The sequence below is a fragment of the Cervus canadensis genome, chromosome 2 (assembly GCF_019320065.1).
Source record: "Cervus canadensis isolate Bull #8, Minnesota chromosome 2, ASM1932006v1, whole genome shotgun sequence".
Lineage (NCBI taxonomy): Eukaryota > Metazoa > Chordata > Mammalia > Artiodactyla > Cervidae > Cervus > Cervus canadensis.
The window spans coordinates 103,565,120-103,583,919 of NC_057387.1; the positions used below are offsets into that span (position 1 = coordinate 103,565,120).

At 49.9% G+C, this 18,800-nt stretch overlaps 1 protein-coding gene across 3 annotated transcripts in view; it reads left to right on the plus strand.

Moving 5' to 3' along the window:
• The window catches only part of GRIK3 (glutamate ionotropic receptor kainate type subunit 3), a 245,336-nt gene that overhangs the window by 219,612 nt on the left and 6,924 nt on the right, over positions 1-18,800 (plus strand). Inside the window, exons 13-15 of one of the 3 annotated variants that reach the window (XM_043461871.1) lie at positions 957-1,174; positions 12,333-12,555; positions 13,070-13,320. In XM_043461871.1, coding sequence (XP_043317806.1) covers positions 957-1,174; positions 12,333-12,555; positions 13,070-13,320 — 692 coding nt within the window. Of the gene's footprint in view, positions 1-956; positions 1,175-12,332; positions 12,556-13,069; positions 13,687-18,800 lie in introns of those variants that run through there. The other 2 variants (XM_043461870.1, XM_043461872.1) reach the window with 2 other exon arrangements.

The window sequence follows — 18,800 nt, forward strand, 5'->3', positions numbered from 1 at the left end:
TGGCCCCTGATGTATTCCCCACGAGGTTTTGATTAGGAGGGAGAAAAATGGTTATGTATTTGAAAAACTCTCCCTTGAGTGATTTCTTTGAGAAAAAAAAATCATCCATATCAAAGCAGACGCTTTTCAGATGCAGGTCCAAATATTCTGGAAAGTTCAGGAGTCACTTGCTATTTAAATCTCTTGAAAGCCACCTAGTTAATTACTTCAGTTAGAAGGTTTCAGCTAAACTATGCTCCGCACCCAAGGTTGGGAAGGAAGAGTGATCGGCACTCTTTCTATTTCAGCAAAGAGCTTCAAAAAATGTTGATTTTTTTCCTCTTGCAAAGCATCATATAACAATCTTATATTTGTATACCACTTGCATTTCCAACACACTTTCCTCCTCAAATTATGTCATTGCAGCAGCAACGTGGTATTTTTGTGAGGCTGGGACAGAGGAAGGATGATGCTTTGCTGAGTCCCAAAGAGGGAAAATGATGGGCACAAGACCACACAGAGAGCTAAGAGCAGGATTCACTCAAGAACCCAGGGGTTCTTGAACCTGGGACACCCTCAGGTGTTCAGAACCTGGGACCACACAGGTAGTTCACAGATACACATCAGAGGGTCTGACATGCCTATGAAATGAATATTCTGCTTGTGTGTGTTTTTGTCAAGCAGTGGTTCTTAAATTTTAGCCCAAATCAAGATCACCTAGAGGTCTTACTGAGCCCAGATTGCTGGGCCCCATCCCTAAAGTTACTGATTCAGTAGGTCCCAGGTGGAGCCTGAGAGTGCATTTCTAACAAGTTCCCAGGTGATGCTGTCGGTCCAAGAACTACACTTCGAGAACCACTGGTCTAAGGAAGAGGTCTCAGCTGTTACTAGATTATCAGTGGAGTCTGTGACCCAGAGGACCGAGCAGCCCTGGTCTGGGCATTGTCAGGGACCACGTGTCTCCTCCTTCCTCCCAGGGTCTGAACTGATGCCCAAAGCCCTGTCCACACGCATCATTGGTGGCATCTGGTGGTTCTTCACGCTGATCATCATCTCCTCCTACACGGCCAACCTGGCTGCCTTTCTGACTGTGGAGCGCATGGAATCACCCATAGACTCTGCGGATGACCTGGCCAAGCAAACCAAAATCGAGTATGGGGCTGTCAAAGACGGGGCCACCATGACCTTCTTCAAGGTGAGACCCTCTGCCTCCCTTCACTGTCCTTACCTTAATCACACGGAGCCAGAAATCCCAAGGGCTCAGCCCCTGCCTGTTTAGGAACAATTGACTTTGGGGAGCTGTAGTGATATGGCCAACTGGATGCGTCCCAGCGCAGATCCTAGAAGTTTCCATACCTGGGACAAGCAGCATGAATGTGCTGTGTTCCCTTAAATCATCAGAGGAGGACATCAAAGGAAGCTGGAGAAGGGGGAGGGAGAAGCATGGCCCAGAAAACACACAAACAGGCCCTGGGGCCAGTAGGCTCCCTGCCCTTGGCTTTGCATCTCAGTGGCTTTCATCTCCAAGAGGCTGACCTAAGCTTGGGGTGAGCTGGGCAACACCGAGGGGGCAGCAGGGGGTGCATCCTCCAAGGAAGGCTTAAAACTTGAGCAAGCCTTTACAAATGTTTGCTAGCGTGTTACACTCGTGGAATGCTGGTGTCCAGGTAAAGCCTCTGTCACCTGCTCAGGTTCCTGCCTTCATGGGGATCTGGCCATGACTTTGTTGCATCCTCCTGTTTTCTAAAGCACTGGTTCACTTGCTTAATGTTTTTTCACCTTCTACTAGAGTAGCTGAGGGTTTAGGAAACTGGCTGACCCTTACTACCAGTAGCTATAAATGTTCTCCAGGAAATTAAAGTAATAATAACTATAGTTGGCACCACTAAGAGCTCACAGTGGGCCGGACACTGCACTGGGCTTCATTTAATCTTCATGACAAATCCTGAGAAGTAGGTATCGCAATTATTTCACATGTATGGAAGCTAAGGCTTAGAGCCATTGAGTGAGTTGTCCCAAGGACTCACAGCTGAAGCAGCCTGGGTCTGGCCCAGGTCTGCCTTCCTCCAGAGCCCATGTTCTAAGCCATGGTTCTCAGATTCAGTCTGTCCAGATCAGCTGGAAGGCTCCGGGAACCCCAGGTTGCCGGGTCCCAGCCTCTGCAGTTACTGACTCAGCAGACCCTGGGGGCAGTGCCTGGGAATGTCCATTTCTAATGAGTTCCCAGGTGATGCCGATGCTGCTGGCCCGGGGACCACACTTTGAGAATCACTACTCTAATGATTTCTCAGAAATGGTCAGGATTGGGACCTCTGTGGCTCTGAGTCCATTCATTCATGTATTTATTTAGTAGTCAATTGCTCTCAGTCAGTCTGAAAGCCTGAGGTGTTTTCCTTTCCACTGGGCCCTGGTTACCCATCCCCTAGCCCTTGCCTCCTTCCAGGCTAAGCCTCTGAGTGATGGATTGAGCCTCCAGTGGGGCCTGAGTGAGGAGAGAAGGAAGGGGTTGGGTGGAAAGCCTTCTACCTCCTGGGCACGGCTATTCTCCTCCCCCTCCCCTGCCCCCCATTCCCCTCCCCTACATGCTACCCTGATCTTGCCTGTTATGGGCTCTCCCTGCTGGCTGAGGTGGTAAAGAATCTCCCTGCAATACAGGAGAGCCTGTTTCAAGCCCTGGGTTGGGAAGATCCCCTTGAGAAGGGAATGGCAGCCGACTCAAGTATTCTTGCCTGGTGAATTCCATGGACAGAGGAGCCCGGCAGGCTATAGTCCATGGGGCCCCCTTCTTAAAAGTAGAAGTAGTTCCCCTGCTGAGTGAAGAGGAACCAGAGGAAACAGACTCCCCTCTGGAATGCTGCTACTAGCAAACGCAGTCTTCCTTTGAGGTCACCCCCATGTATTTATTTATAGTGTAGGGGAGACAAAGCATTGTCATAAGCACGCTAGGGGCTCTCTGGGACCCTGTGTATGTATTCATGAGGGTGAGCAAGTATGCGAGCATGTGACTGCATGCACGGTACATGTAACAGTGTATAATATGTATGTGTATGTGCACATGTGTACCTACGCACGAGTCAACCTGTCTGGGTGCTCGTGTGTCTTTCTGCTTGACCACAAGTGTCTGCATATGTGCACTGGTGAGCACATGTGTGCCTGTGTCCCTGTGATCTGGGCATGTGGACATGTGACTATGACTGTATGAAGTATGAGCTCGAGTGTCTACATGTATATGTATGTGGAGAGTGCACACATGTCTGTCTGCTTAAATGTCCCCATGGGTGTGCTTACATAAGTGTGAGTGGGGGGATGGGCCCGTGTGTGTGTGTGTGCGCGCACACATGCATGCACATGCCTGCTCCTGCCGATCCCCAGGCTGCGGCCCAGCCCTTTGACTATGCCAGAGCATCCCTCATGCATTACACATGAGCCCGTCTCTAAGCAGGGCTCCCGATCAAAGGGAAGCAGCATAAATAAGCCCAGTGCAGGCTCATTGGCGCTGATTGGATGCCCTTGCCTCCCTCCATGCTAAGATGCTCAGATTGGCTTCCAAGAGCCTGGTCCCCGCTCCCCACTGAGCTGCTGTCCTCGGCATCAAGCAGCACCTCCTGCAGCCCACACCACCCTCACCCACCTTCCCTGCAAACGGTGCAGCGAGGAGGGCAGGGGAGGGACACAGATGCTACCACCCAGTGGGGATGCTGGGGCGGAAGGCTCACCGGGGCCTTGGGCCAGGAACAGCAACTGCACAGCCCCTGCAGAACCAGCTCCCCTTCCTCACTCTCCTGATCACCAGTGAATTCCGCTTGCTGTCTGGCCACCTTGTCTCCCGCTTTAATTCAAACGAAGGGCTTCTTGCCCAGCCTCCCTACCAGTGGCAGCAGCCGTGGGACTGTTATGTAGGCAGAGAGGAACCTGAGTGTGGCTACATTAACCACACCTCGGATGATAAGCTAGAAGCAAAGATCCTCCCAGAAAGGTCCCTGGACAAACTTACTTCCTCCCTGCCCCACTCCTACCCTGCCTTGCATAGTCCTACCTTCCTCTCCCAAGCCCTCCGCCTCCCCCACACCTGTACCGGGCCAGGGGGTAGCCTCCTTATAGTTGCTTTCAAATTAGAGCTGGAAGGAAACCTGAGTTTAACCTAGAGAATCCGAGGCTTGAGGGGCTGGGTGAATTGGGGTTGATGCATCAATGGAGCTGATGTACGGTCGGTTACTCTGTCTGCACACACACCGCCCTCTCCCACAGCCCCTCCAGGGTCCTCTCCTGGATGGGTGAGCCTCTCCCCTGCCCATGAGTGTGTACTGCAAGGTTAACACTAGGGTTGACCAGGAATTGGCTCCAGAGGTTGCCATCAGATGTCCTGGAGACTCTGGCAAAGTCCACAATTACAATAGCATTTATTGAGTACTTACTGTGTACTAGGCAACGTTCTAAGCACTTTACCTGTATTCACACCTATCAGCCTCATGACATCCCTAGAAGGCAGAGACTATTATCACCTCCACATTGAACGCATGATGAAAGGAAGGCTCCGAAAGTAACCTGAGTTCACACTTCTTGCCTCACATCTCACAGCTGGTGAAGCGCAGCCTTGGGATTTGTGCCCAAGTAGCCTGGCTCAAAGGCCAGTGCTCTTTGTCCCTGTGTCCATAGCATTTCTCCAAGGAGCCAGCTACCATCCAGGAACTCCTTGGGGGAAGAGTGAAGCCGCATCCCCAGCCTAGAATAGTCCTGGTACATCGTAGTTGCTTAAATAATACATGTCGAGCGGATGCCGTTGTTGGATTAAAGGATGGAATGGAAAGACGGCAGGAAGCAAGTAAAGCAAACACAGGAGACCGTGTTGAGGCTAGGAGCCCAGCAGGGAGCAGCCCTGAAGGTTCCAGAGCCCAGGGCAGATGAACTTCAGTTCTTCGGTTAGCCTGTTTCCTGGTTAAGCTGCAAACCGTCTTAAAAAGCGCCCCCTGATAGAGAGGAGCACTCGAGGGAGAGAGCGCATCCCCGTCCAGAGATGGCAACAGCAGGAAGTGGGGCACCGGTCTCCCAGGGGGCTTCGGATCCCTTGCCCCTACTCTGTAGCCTGGGAGACGCGTGGCTGGAGGCAGCCCGTCATTCCAAAGGAAATTTCATTTGAAGAGTTGTCAGGGAGCAGCAAACATCACAAACAGCGTCTCCTGTGTTGTCCTCCCTCCGTCTTGGAAGATAAAAATTAATTAGGAGATGAAAAAGGAGGCCTTTGAAAGCGCTGTTTGGCTGTAAAAATATGTAGGCAAAAATGTAAAGGAGGATGTGGGGAAAGCGTGTTCTCGGCAGGGAGGGTTGGGGAGCTTTGAAGAGAGAGGGTGTCAGAAGGCAGCTTCTCCAAGGATTTAGCCCTCTTTGCAGTAGGAGAGACATATCACATGTGGGAAAGACTGTGTGTAAGCCACTGCTGCTTAGGAAAGCGATAGAGCTGGGGACAAAGACTACCAGGCTCCCAGGGTCCCTGGCACCATCAGGCCCCACTTGGGGCATAGCATTGCCCCATCCTAGCAACTCAGTCTGGAAGGTACCTGGAGAGGCCATCCAGTCCAACTCCCACCTTCCAGCGGCTCAACAGACTCTGCCCCGGGCTGGAAGTCTCAGGAGGGTGCTCCCGAGCTCAGCCTCTAATTCCTCCTGAGCTGACTGCTGGCCTCTCTGATAGACTGAGCAGAAGCAGAATGGGACAGAAATGCAGTGAGCAGGCAGAATTTGGTGTGGTGCGGCCTGGCACAGTCAAGTCACATCAGTCTTAGAGTCAGACAGACCAGGACTTGAGTCTTGGCTGTTGTCTCTGCTGGGTGACCATGGGGAAGTCAGTTTATTCCTCTGAGCCTCAGTCTGCTCACCTGGATGACATGGATTCTGAGTTCCACTGTGCTGCAATTAGCAAGGAGATTCAATGAACTACCGTATAGACAGTGGTTAGACCAGGGCCAGGCACACAGAGGCAAAGGCTTTCTTCTCTGACGTCCCTCCGTGTGGCTGACCCAGAAGATGGCCAAACTGGCTGGCTCCTTTTCTCCTTTCTCCCTGTAGTCCCCTCCTGAGGCAAACAGGAGCCCCACGGAGAAACCACAGCCAGTAGACACCTGGAGAACCTCTCATCTTCCAGGTCCCTCCAGATTAGGTCCCTGGGGCAATGTGGAGGATATTGGTGCCTCTGTCACAGTATGGCTGTCTACCTCTGCACAGAGCCAAGCACTTCAGGGAAGCCCAGAGGCCCTCAGAATAGAAGAGACCCAGAGCGGGCAGGCCGAGGGGCAGCAACAGGTGCAGGGTCGGCCCGAGGATGATGGGATGTTATTGAGAATGACTCAGTTACTGGTGAGCTCTCTGTGCCTCGGCTTTCTCACCTATGAAATGGGTATAATAATGATACTACCCCCCCGCCCCATAGAGGTGATTTTTGAGAAGATTAAATGGGATAATTTATATAAACAACTTCAAACCATACCTGACGCAGGATATACATGCAATGAGTATCAACGCTTTTTGTTGTTTATTCTCGGTGATACACAGCCCTGTTGAGCCCACAGATATGATTTTAGGGGCCAGATATTTCTTATATGTTTTAATTAGTGATCATTATTTTAAAATAGGGAGATTTTTGCATGTAAAAAATCACATATCCAGCTTCTTGAAAACATGAAAGATGGAGTATCACTGAACCAGTGCTCATGTAGAGAGATAGATTGTTGGGAGCCAAGAGGGCACTCACCCTCTGCAGCTTTCCAGAACTACAGTATCCCCGTCTGGACTCTGTCGGCCCTGGAGTTTTCTACCACTGAGTCTTATGTCATTTCATTTCTTTACAAACTCTGCACTCTAGAAATTATTGTCCCCAATTTCTGGATGAGAAAACTGAGCCTTAAAGAGAATTAAGGAGGCTTAAAAAGATAGAATGATACCAGCCATTTATCAAGCACATCCTAGGAACATAGCTCTATGCTAAGCGTATACCTATTTTACCCATGTGGAAAGGGAGGTTCAGAGATGTAACATCACTTGCCTGTGGTCACAGAAGGAGTTGGCATTTGAACCCAGGTAAGTGTGAGACCAGAGTCCGTGCAGTGGGGCCAACCTCTCCCATTACCTCCATCCCCTACCTGCAGGCCTCACCTCCTCATTCTCCCTACAGGGGCCAGTCTGCAACCCTTACCTCCTGACTCTCCCCTGCACGGGCCAGCCTCAGGGGCTCATGCAGTCTGTAGAAGCAGCTGCTAGGCCAAAGGATCGGCAAGTCTGTGCTGGGGAGGTAGGCAGAGGTGGGGGCCTCAAGGAGCCCCCTGATCCCCATGAAAATAACCCAAGAGACATGATTAACTGCTCGAGTATGTGGATCCGATAAGGCCAAAAACTCCACATCCAGGGATAAGAAAGCCAATTAATCTGGGAAAAGGTCTCCTCCCCACTATGGAAAATACCCGAGGTCTCGCATGGAATCACATTGCCACTGCCTCCCTGCATACATTCCCTGAGATTCAGCTCCCTTTGGAATTGATTTATGTTTATATATATATATATACCTATATACATTTTCTTGTACAGAAATGTTAAATTCTCAAGATTAAATATCTTCAGTTGGGGAAAATCAATTTACTTCTTTGAGAAGGCTAGAATTGAAAGTCGTGAGCCTGAAACTTACTTTCTTGCCAATTTCACTGATAAAAAAAGCCTCTCCGTCCTGGCGTGTCGCCCTGTATCAGCTGCTCCAAACGATTCCATTAATTGATTGGGTGACTGGCCCTGAAACAGCGCTTATTAAGGTTCCCACTGGAGCTGGGGGACAGGCAGGACTGTGCTGGAGCCGTAGTGATGAGGGACCGTCCCCTGGGGTGGTGACTACTGGGGCCAGTGATGGAACTCAGGCCTCTGGTGACCCAGCCCAGAAAGGTGGGAGAGGGGGCTGAGATTCCAGGAAGGGCCCTGGGTGTAACCCTCCCTGCCTCAGAGGTACCAGAAGGAAGTTTCTCAGGGATGTACTCGGAATCATGGACTATCACTCAAGGACGGGACAGACTCTAAGGGGAATCAGAAACCATGAGTGGGTTTTGTTGAAAATGGGGATCCCGAGATATGAGATAACACAGGGGGTGGTCTTTCTAGGGAGGCAGCTTTCAGGCTCCTCTGCCTGCAGGTGATGGAGGTAGTGAATTTGTTGACACTGTAGCTAGGAGAGCAGAAACTATTGAAATCAGTATCACAGCCAGCTTCCCGCTTTATTGTTACTTTTCATCTGAACTGGCCCAAGTTCTCTGGTGTCCTGTCCCATCTTCCTCATCCTGGTCCTTTACCTGCTGCAGGCGTCTCTCCTCAAAGCCCATCAGCCCCAAAACCAGTTCCTCCCCCCTCCAGCCTCCAGTGGAAATTTCTGTCTGCATTTATGATGGGGTGTTCCTGGGAAGAGCATATGTTCTGATGTCTGCCAGGCCTATGTATAGGAGGAACTGGGTGTTGGGGTGTTAAGGAAGAGGATTCAGGGAAGGGTTTCCAGAAAGAGAAGGTCTCCCCTGCTGACACAGAAGGAATGGGACAAGGCTCCCTGAATGGTTCATTGTCAAGTTACTGATGCCTGATTTTGGGGAGAATGAGTGGGCAAGATGGGTGAGGTGGAGGGATAGATGGATGGTTGGTGATGGGTAGGTGGATAAGAGAATGGATGGGTATTGGATGAATGGATAAATAGGTAACAGACTGGGTGGATAGTTGTATAGTTAGTAGAATGAATCGGTGTGTGGATAGTGTGTGAGTGAATAGGTGAGAATACAAATGTGACGAATGAGAGAATAGATGGGTGGTGGGTGGATGGATATGTAGATGGATGGATAGATATTTGGATGGATGGATACATTAGGAGATATAAGGGGAACCCCGATGGCCTCATCCACTCCTAATTCCCTCCTCTAGGAGGAGAAGGAGAATTTGGAAAGCAGGAGGGTCTGGGATGGAAAAGGAGCTGAGGTGCTGAAATCACTGATGAGAGAATAGTATTTAGTTATTATATGGCTTGGTCTTCCCTGGTGGTTCAGCTGGTAAAGAATCTGCCTGCAATGCGGGAGACCTGGGTTCAATCCCTGGGTTGGGAAGATCCCCTGGAAGAGGGTATAGCAACCCACTCCAGTATTCTTGCCAGGAGAATTCCCATGGACATTCCATGGGGTCACGACTAAGTGACTAAACACAACACAATATATGGTTCAGTGGTAAAGAACAACCCGCATGTTAATGCAGAAGACTCAGGAGACATGGGTTCAATCCCTGGGTGAGGAAGATCCCCTGGAGAAGAAAATGTAAACCCACTCCAGTATTCTTGCCTGGAAAATCCCATAGACAGAAGAGCCTGATGGGCTACAGTCAATAGGATTGGAAAAGAGTTGGACATGTCTTAGCAACTAAACTACAAGGAACCAAGAAAGCAGAGTGCCTGAGGTCATGTGTCCCTGGCAAGCAGGAATGACTGGACTTGGATAATCTTATTAGAGGAATAGTTGCAATGGATTATCTGAGAAAGCAACTATATTGGGAATAAAACTAGCTTGTGTCAGCATGTGTGTAAGAGAGTATATCAGTTACCTACTGCTGCATAACAAAGTACCCCAAACTTAGTGTCTTAAAACAACAATATTCTGACCTCTCAGTCTGTGGGTCGGGAATCAGCACGGCATAGACAGGTCTTCTGCTAAGGGCCTGTCACAGGCCAGGGTGGAGGTGCTGGCTACCGCTGCAGTCATCTCCGGGTCCAGCTTTCAAACTCGCTCAAGTAATGGTTGGCAGCCTTCAGTTCCCCCTAGGCTGTTGGACTGAGGGCTTCTGTCTCCCCTCTGACTGTTGGCTAGAGGCTGCCCTCTGATCCTTGTCATGTGGACCTCTCCACAGGGCAGCTCACAGCATCGCAGTGAGCTTCCATCAGAGCAGCAAGCCAGAGAGAGTACAAGCAAGTCAGAAGTCAGCCTTTCCTGTAACCTCATCTCAGGTGTGACATCCCATCACTCCTGGAAAAAGTGAAAGTCGCTCAGTCATGTCCAACTCTTTGCAACCCCATGCACTATAAAGTCCATGGAATTCTCCAGGCCAGAATACTGGATTGGGTAACCTTTCCCTTCTCCAGGGACTCTTCCCAACCCAGGGATGGAAAACAGGTCTCCCGCATTGTGGGCAGATTCTTTACCAGCTGAGCCACAAGGGAAGCCCAAGAATAGTGGGGTGGGTAGCCTATCCCTTCTCTAGCAAACCTTCCTGACCCAGGAATCAGACTGAGGTCTCCTGCATTACAGGTGGATTCTTTACCAGCTGAGCTATCAGGGAAGTCCATCACTCCTGGGGGCAGGGGTTAAAAGCAAGTCACTGGGCCCAGCCCACACTCCAGGGGAAGGGATCTCACCAGGGTGTGAATCCCAGGGACAGGGATCACTGGAGCCAGTTTGAAGCTTCAGACTATGGAGCATCTGGGCAGGAAAAGGAGCAGAGTGAGAGCAGACCCGGGGGAGAAGCTGGAGGGGGCAGAGTCTGGAGAGCAGACGTTATCTAGAAGATGAGAGATGTCTGGAGAGCCCGAAGAGCTGAAAATCAGGAATGTCCTTAAGGGCAAGAGTAGTTAAGTGTGGGGTGGGGGTGGGGAGCATCTGGGACTATGGGAGGATGAAAAAGCTGAGGAGCAGGAATAGCTGATCATGGGACGGGCTGAGGATAGGCAGGAGTGGGATCAGCCAGCTTGCTGCTCCAGTGGAACCCACTGAGGGCTCCAGGCATCGGAGCCCTCCCAGACCTTCAGCTTCAGGGCAGATAAACTTGCAGGAGGGACTGTCTGTGAAGGTGCCCCCAGACCCTATGCCCAAAGGCGGCATCACTGGCGCTCAAGAGATTCTGGGCTCAGGTGGAATCTCGAGTGGGACACTGCCTGCTGCTCTGGGCTCCCTCCTTCCTGGGCAGTTTTGGAGGGACAGCCCATAAAACTAGGAGGCACCTGGACAGTAGAAGGTCCACTGTCCCTCTAGCCCCCTCCCCAGCCACTCCTGACAGTCACAGCTTCTCCCTTCTCCCCCAGCCCCGCACCAGCCTCTTGGGGCACACCCATGCCATCACGCACCCCGGAGCTGGGCCAGGTGCCAGTCAGACAGGCCGATATCACAGACGGGCACTGCCAGACTCAGAAAAAGCCAGGGACAGTGGGGCCTGCCGAGCCACCTGCTCCCCTGGGATACGTGGAGGTAGGGCTGATCCCTACTGGGAGTAGGCAGCCGGCAGACGCTAAGATCCCAAGAAATCTCATGAAGGCCATGCACCTTGTTCTGCCCAGTCCTCTCTGGCAGCAAGAGACACTGACCCTCTCCTGGCCCCAGACCCTCTCTGAGCCTCCACAGCTGGGGGTCAAGCACAACAGCCCACTCACCAGCCTGTTCTCAGCGATGCTGGTTCCACTCAGGCAGCAGCATCCAGCCCGAGACACTCTGGAACCAGAGGGTGACGGGGCCTCCGGACCACCTGCTCTGACCACCCCTACTCTCCTGCCCTCTCAGCAATTCTCGCCCTGCTTCTCTTTCACTATATTGATGGAGAACAGACAGGAACCCTTGCCTGAGACAAACCTTCCCCAGGAACATAGTGCGTAAGAGGGACTGCTTGAAGTGGGAGTGGGGGGCCCAGAATCCACTGAGCTTTGCCCTCCTCAGCATCCACCCACCTTCCCTGCCACCTTCACAGTGGTTTCTAAGAGGCAGTGAAGGTCAGTGGTTAGGAGCATGGACTCTGGAGTCAGATAGCCTGGTTTTCCCAGTTTGTGTCTGAGTAAATCAGGCAAATTGAGGCACAGCTAAACTCCATTCTCTTATCTGTAAACTGGAGCTAGTGATAGTACTTGGTTAGCCGAAAAGTTCATTTGGGTTTTTCCATAAGATGCTGTGGAAAAACCAAAACAAAATTTTGGCCAACCCATACCTGCCTCCTCTGACTATGGGGAAGAATCAGTGAGTTCATGCAGGCAAAGCACTTGGAACATGACCTGCATGTGTTTAATTGTTTAATAAATCTTAGAGAAAGAAAAAAGAATTAAGAAAAACCTGAAGACCTCTTGTGCCATGGCAAAGAGTCAAGGGTTTCCATGTGGGTGGGCCCGAGTCTGACTCTCAGCTTTACGATCAGATGCCACGTGTTTGAGGACATACCCTCCCAGGGCCTCAGTTTCCACATCTGAGCAGTGGGTGGAACTCACTCACTCTAAGGACTGCACAGAATTCGCTGACCCAGGCCTGCTAAGGGTGGGCAGTGCCTGGTCCCTGTGTGCTCAGTAACTGTGTGTACATCACCCCCACTGCTTCCCCATGGCCCAGAAATCCAAGATCTCCACCTTCGAGAAGATGTGGGCCTTCATGAGCAGCAAACCTTCGGCGCTGGTGAAGAACAACGAGGAGGGCATCCAGCGGACGCTGACGGCCGACTACGCGCTGCTCATGGAATCGACCACCATCGAGTACGTCACCCAGAGGAACTGCAACCTCACCCAGATCGGGGGCCTCATCGACTCCAAGGGCTATGGCATCGGCACGCCCATGGGTGAGCACAGGGGCTGCAGATGGGAGGGCGGCGGGGGACAGAGGGTGGGCAAGACCCCCAGGTTCACTCTTGCGCACACGTGGCCTCCTGCTCCCTCTCCCAGCTCACCCCCTGAGCCTTGAAATGGCTCAGCCCAGAAACAAAACAGCAGATCCACAAGCCTCATGAGGTCAGCGCCGCTCTGAGCAGAGGAGACCCAGGGGTGGACACAGAGATGGGGGTCAGTTCAAGGTCATGCCTCCTCTCTCTGACGTCACCCTGCTGAGGCAGCTCAGATATCCTGGGCCTTCCAGAGGCCTGCAGGGACAGGGATTCGTAGGCAAGACTCTCCACCCTGGATCCGTGGAGACACTTTTGATGGATTAAAAGAGGGGCCTCCTGGCACTGGGGGCCCCCTTCGGATGAGCGTGCTGAGAGGGCTAGTGATGGTGGCTAGCCCCCGCCAGGGTGTTGGCAGGGGCGCACAGACGGGCTGAAGGCCGCTGATGGCCAGGGCCCCCTCTCCCCCACCCAGGCTCCCCGTACCGGGACAAGATCACCATTGCCATCCTGCAGCTCCAGGAGGAGGACAAGCTGCACATCATGAAGGAGAAATGGTGGCGGGGCAGTGGGTGTCCCGAGGAGGAAAACAAAGAGGCCAGCGCCCTGGGCATCCAGAAGATCGGGGGCATCTTCATCGTCCTAGCCGCCGGGCTGGTCCTGTCTGTGCTGGTGGCCGTGGGCGAGTTTGTGTACAAGCTCCGCAAGACCGCAGAGCGAGAGCAGGTAAACCTCCAAGAACTGGAGCGGGCATGGGGAAGGGACGGAACAGATCAGGGACCACACTGGCTTCAAACTCCTCAGGGGCCAGGTGCACGGTGGTGTCTGATCCCACCTCCCCCCAGCAGCCCACTCTGCATCCCGTTCACCAGGAGGCCCTACCAGCCCCACTCTGCAGGCTTTCCCATCACGCTGGCTCCATGCCAGGCCACGCCCATCATCCCCAGCTGGACCACGCACTCGCCTCTGGCCGGGTCTTCCTGCCTCCTCCCTTCCTCCCCACCAGCTGCTCTCCATACAACAGCCAGTGCCCTGATTAAAACTTAATTCGAACCATGTCGTTGCCCCGCATAAACCCTCCAGGGTAATTGTGGATGCTTCATGATGCTTACCTAGGGGTTCATTATACTGTTCTCTCCACTTCTGCATATATTTGGAAATTTCCATAATCAAAAGTTTAACAGAGAAAAAGAGTTAAGAGAGCTAGCCCAAGCTTGCTAGGTTCAACCCATCTGATTAATTCACGTGTGATTGGTCAGTGGTTCTGGGTCCCAGTAGCAAATTGGAATCACAGGGAGAAAGTGTTTTAAGTGCTAATACCCTGGCCTCACTCCCAGAGACTGTGTTTTAATTGGTCTGTGGTGGCCCCTGGGATTGGCTTCTTAAGAAAGTGTACGGAGTGATTTAAATGTGCACCTTGAGTGGAGGGCCAGTGGTCTGTGGGGAAGCTCCTCTCACAGAGAAGTTCAAAGGGAGACAGGGCAAGTGTGGAAGGAGATTGCGGTTAAGTCTTATGTATACACAAGATGCACTTACACATCCGTCCACAATTCAGTGAAGTCCTTTATAATCAGTAAGCCTGAGTGAGCAAAGAGGAAGGGCAACGATAATTCTTGATGTTCAAGTTCACATAGGTGTGAGAAAAGGGACATGGTACCTTCTCAGGGGGAATCCAAGAGGGTAAGCTTCTGGAAGGTAACTCTGCAGTATGTCCAGAGTCTTTAAAGGAGGCCACATGTTTTGACCAGTCAATTTCTACTTTTAGAAATGCACCCAATGGAAGTGGCCAAAACATGTGCAATTTTATTGACAAGAATGTTCATTGAAGTGTTAATTGAAATGTGGGGAAAAAATGTGAGAAAACCTAAATGTCCAATAATTGGGAATGGTTTTAAAAATTATGATTCATCTAAGAAGAACAATCAAATCCTTTAGGTTACATTAGAATTACATTACAATTGAAATGAGCTCCAAATCCCATTACAAAGCCTATAGGATCTAGTCCTTACCCACCTCTCCAGCCTCCTCCTTCCCACCCTCCCCTCTATTACTCTGCTCCACACACACTGGCCATGTTTTTAGTCCCTAACCAGCCAAGCACATTTCTGCCTTAGGGCCTTTGCACATGCTGTTCCAGCACCCTGCACTGTGCTTGTCCCAGAGCCCCATTTTCTTAGTCTTTTGGTCATTCAGCTGAAGCTCAAGTAGTCTTTCCCACCTATCCCTGCTCCCCACCCCACTCTATCCCATTTCAATGCTTTATTCTCTTAATAATAGTTATCTCTTTCTGAAACTATTTATTTGTTCATGTGTTTATTATCTGTTTCTATCCTATCATCAGCGTTCCCTGAGTGCTAGAACCTTTTCACTGCTGTGTGCCTAACACTTGGAACACCAGTGCCTGACACAGAATTCAGCTCAGTCAAGTCACTCAGTCATGTCCGACTCTCTGTGACCCCATGGACCACAGCACACCAGGCCTCCCTGTCCTTTACCAGCTCCTGGAGTTTACTCAAACTCATGTCCATTGAGTTGGTGATGCCATCCAACCATCTCATCCTCTGTCGTCCCCTTCTCCTCCCGCCTTCAATCTTTCCTAGCATCAGGGTCTTTTCAAATGAGTCAGTTCTTAGCATCAGGTGGCCAAAGCATTGGAGTTTCAGCTTCAACACCAGTCCTTCCAATGAATATTCAGAACTGGTTTCCTTTAGGATGGACTGGTTGGATCTCCTTGCAGTCCAAGGGACTCTCAAGAGTCTTCTGCAACAGTTCAAAAACATCAATTATTCAGCGCTCAGCTTTCTTTATAGTCCAACTCCCACATCCATACATGACTACTGGTAAAACCGTAGCCTTGACTAGATGGACCTTTGTTGGCAAAGTAACATCTCTGCTTTTTAATATCCTGTCCAGGTTGGTCATAACTTTTCTTCCAAGGAGCAAGCGTCTTTTAATTTCATGGCTGCAGTCACCATCCACAATGATTTTGGAGCCCAAAAAGATAAAGTCTGTCACTGTTTCCACTGTTTCCCTATCTATTTGCCATGAAGTGATGGGACCAGATGCCATGATCTTCGTTTTCTGAATGTTGAGTTTTAAGCCAAATTTTTCACTCTCCTCTTTCACTTTCATCAAGAGGCTCTTTAATTCTTCTTCACTTTCTGCCGTAGGGTGGTGTCATCTGCTATCTGAGGTTATTGATATTTCTCTTGGCAATCTTGATTCCAGCTTGTGCTTCCTCCAGCCCAGCGTTTCTCATGATGTATTCTGCATATAAGTTAAATAAGCAGGGTGACAATATACAGCCTTGACGTACTGCTTTTCCTATTTGGAACCAGTCTGTTGTTCCATGTCCAGTTCTAACTGTTGCTTCCTGAGCTGCATACAGATTTCTCAAGAAGCAGGTCAGGTGGTCTGGTATTCCCATCTCCTTAAGAATCTTCCACAGTTTGTTGTGATCCACACAGTCAAAGGCCTTGGCATAGTCAATAAAGCAGAAGTAGATGTTTTTATGGAATTCTCTTGCTTTTTCAATGATCCAACAGATGTTGGCAATTTGATCCCTGGTTCCTCTGCCTTTTCTAAATCCAGCTTGAACATCTGGAAGTTCACGGTTCACACACTGCTGAAGCCTGGCTTGGAGAACTTTGAGCATTACTTTACTAGCGTGTGAGATGAGTGCAATTGTGCAGTAGTTTGAACATTCTTTGGCATTGCCTTTCTTTGGGATTGGAATGAAAACTGACCTTTTCCAGTCCTGCAGCCACTGCTGAGTTTTCCAAATTTGCTCGCATATTGAGTACAGCACTTTCACAGCATCATCTTTTAGGATTTGAAATAGCTCAACTGGAATTCCATCACCTCCACTAGCTTTGTTCGTAGTGATGCTTCCTAAGGCCCATTTGACTTCACATTCCAGGATGTCTGGCTCTAGGTGAGTGATCACACCATCGTGGTTATCTAGGTCATGAAGATCTTTTTTGTATAGTTCTTCTGTGTATTCCAGCCACCTCTTCTTAATATCTTCTGCTTCTGTTAGGTCCCTATCATTTCTGTCCTTTATTGTACCCATCTTTGCATGAAATGTTCCCTTGGTACCCCTAATTTTCTTGAAGAGATCTCTCGTCTTTCCCATTCTATTGTTTTCCTCTATTTCTTTGCGTTGATCACTGAGGAAGGCTTTCTTATCTCTCCTTGCTGTTCTTTGGAACTCTACATTCAAATGGGAATATCTTTCCTTTTCTCCTTTGCCTTTCACTTCTCTTCTATTCACAGCTGTTTGTAAGGCCTCCTCAGACAACCATTTTGCCTTTTTGCATTTCTTTTCCTTGGGGATGGTCTTGATCCCTGCCTCCTGTACAATGTCACAAACCTCCATCCATAGTTCTTCGGGTACTCTGTCTATCAGATCTAATTCCTTGAATCTATTTCTCCCTTCCACTGTATAACTGTAAGGGATTTGATTTAGGTCATACCTGAATGATCTAGTGGTTTTCCCTACTTTCTTCAACTTAAGTCTGAATTTAGCAATAAGGAGTTCATGATCTGAGCCACAGTCAGCTCCTGGTGTTATTTTGCTGACTGTATAAAGCTTCTCCATCTTTGGCTGCAAAGAATATAATCAATCTGATTTCAGTATTGACCATCTGGTGGTGTCCATATGTAGAGTCGTTTCTTGTGTAGTTGGAAGAGGGTGTTTGCTATGACCAGTGCATCCTCTTGGCAAAACTCTATTAGCCTTTGCCCTGCTTCATTCTGTACTAAAATTTCCCTGTTACTCCAGGTATTTCTTGACTTCCTACTTTTGCATTCTGGTCCCCTATAATGAAAAGGACATCTTTTTTGGGTGTTAATTCTAAAAGGTCTTATAGGTCATATAGGTCTTCATAGAACCATTCAACTTCAACTTCTTAAGCATTACTGGTCGGGGCATAGACTTGGATTACCATGATACTGAATGCTTTGCCTCGGAAATGAACAGAGATCATTCTGTCGTTTTTCAGATTGCATCCAAGTACTGCATTTCGGACTCTTTTGTTGACTATGATGGCTACTCCATTTCTTCTAAGGGATTCTTGCCCACAGTAGGAGATATGATCATCTGAGTTAAATTCACCCATTCCAGTCCATTTTAGTTCACTGATTCCTAAAATGTCAACGTTCACTCTTGCCATCTCCTGTTTGACCACTTCCAATTTGCCTTGATTCATGGACCTAACATTCCAGGCTCCTATGCAATATTGCTCTTTACAGCATTGGACTTTACTTCTACCAGTCACATCCACAACTGGGTGTTGTTTTTGCTTTGGCTCCATCCCTTCATTCTTTCTGGAGTTATTTCTCCGCTGATCTCCAGTAGCATATTGGGCACCTACCAACCTGGGGAGTTCATCTTTCAGTGTCACATGGACCACAGCCTTGTCTAACTCAATGAAACTATGAACCATGCCATGTAGGGCCACCCAAGACAGACAGGTCATGTTGGAGAGTTCTGACAAAACGTGGTCCACTGGAGAAGGGAATGGCAAACCACTTCAGTATTCTTGCCTTGAGAACAGTATGAAAATGGCACAGAGTAGGTCTCAGTAAATAGTCGCAGAATGAAGAAGGGGAAGTAAGGAGGGAAGATGTCCTGCCTTTAGTGGGAGAGCAAGAGGAAGCTTGGTGAGGTCACACAGAGGGTAAGAGGCAGAGTCAGAATTCAAAGCCAAGTCCCCGTTCCCCAGCACCACATAACCTCACTACAACCTGTCTGAGTGCTGATGCCCAGGCCTCCCTCGGCAAGTTGAGACATTGACAGCCCGCTGCCTTCTCGACAAGCCATGGGACAGCCTCTGGCAGCTGGTCTCATAGAAGCCACTGCCATCAGATACCTGTGGGCGGTGCTGCACTTGAGCTGTCCCTCTTGGATACCCACAGGGACCCAAGCCAGAAAAAGCCCTACAGGGACCTGCCTCCCCATTGAGAAATCTGTACTAGACTTTCCTGAATGGGAGCAAAGCGACTCCTCCCTTCAATGGGAACCCCTCTCAGAGAGGCTATCCATATATTCATCAAGTGTTTCTTAAGCCCTGACTCTGAGCCAGGCCTAGAGCTGGAGGCTGGGCTCATAGGATGACACTGGCTGGTTCCTGCCCTCAGAAGCTAATGGAGAAAAGTCAGGCAGGTAAACTACTCAGACTTTAACATGCCACAGTTTGTTCATC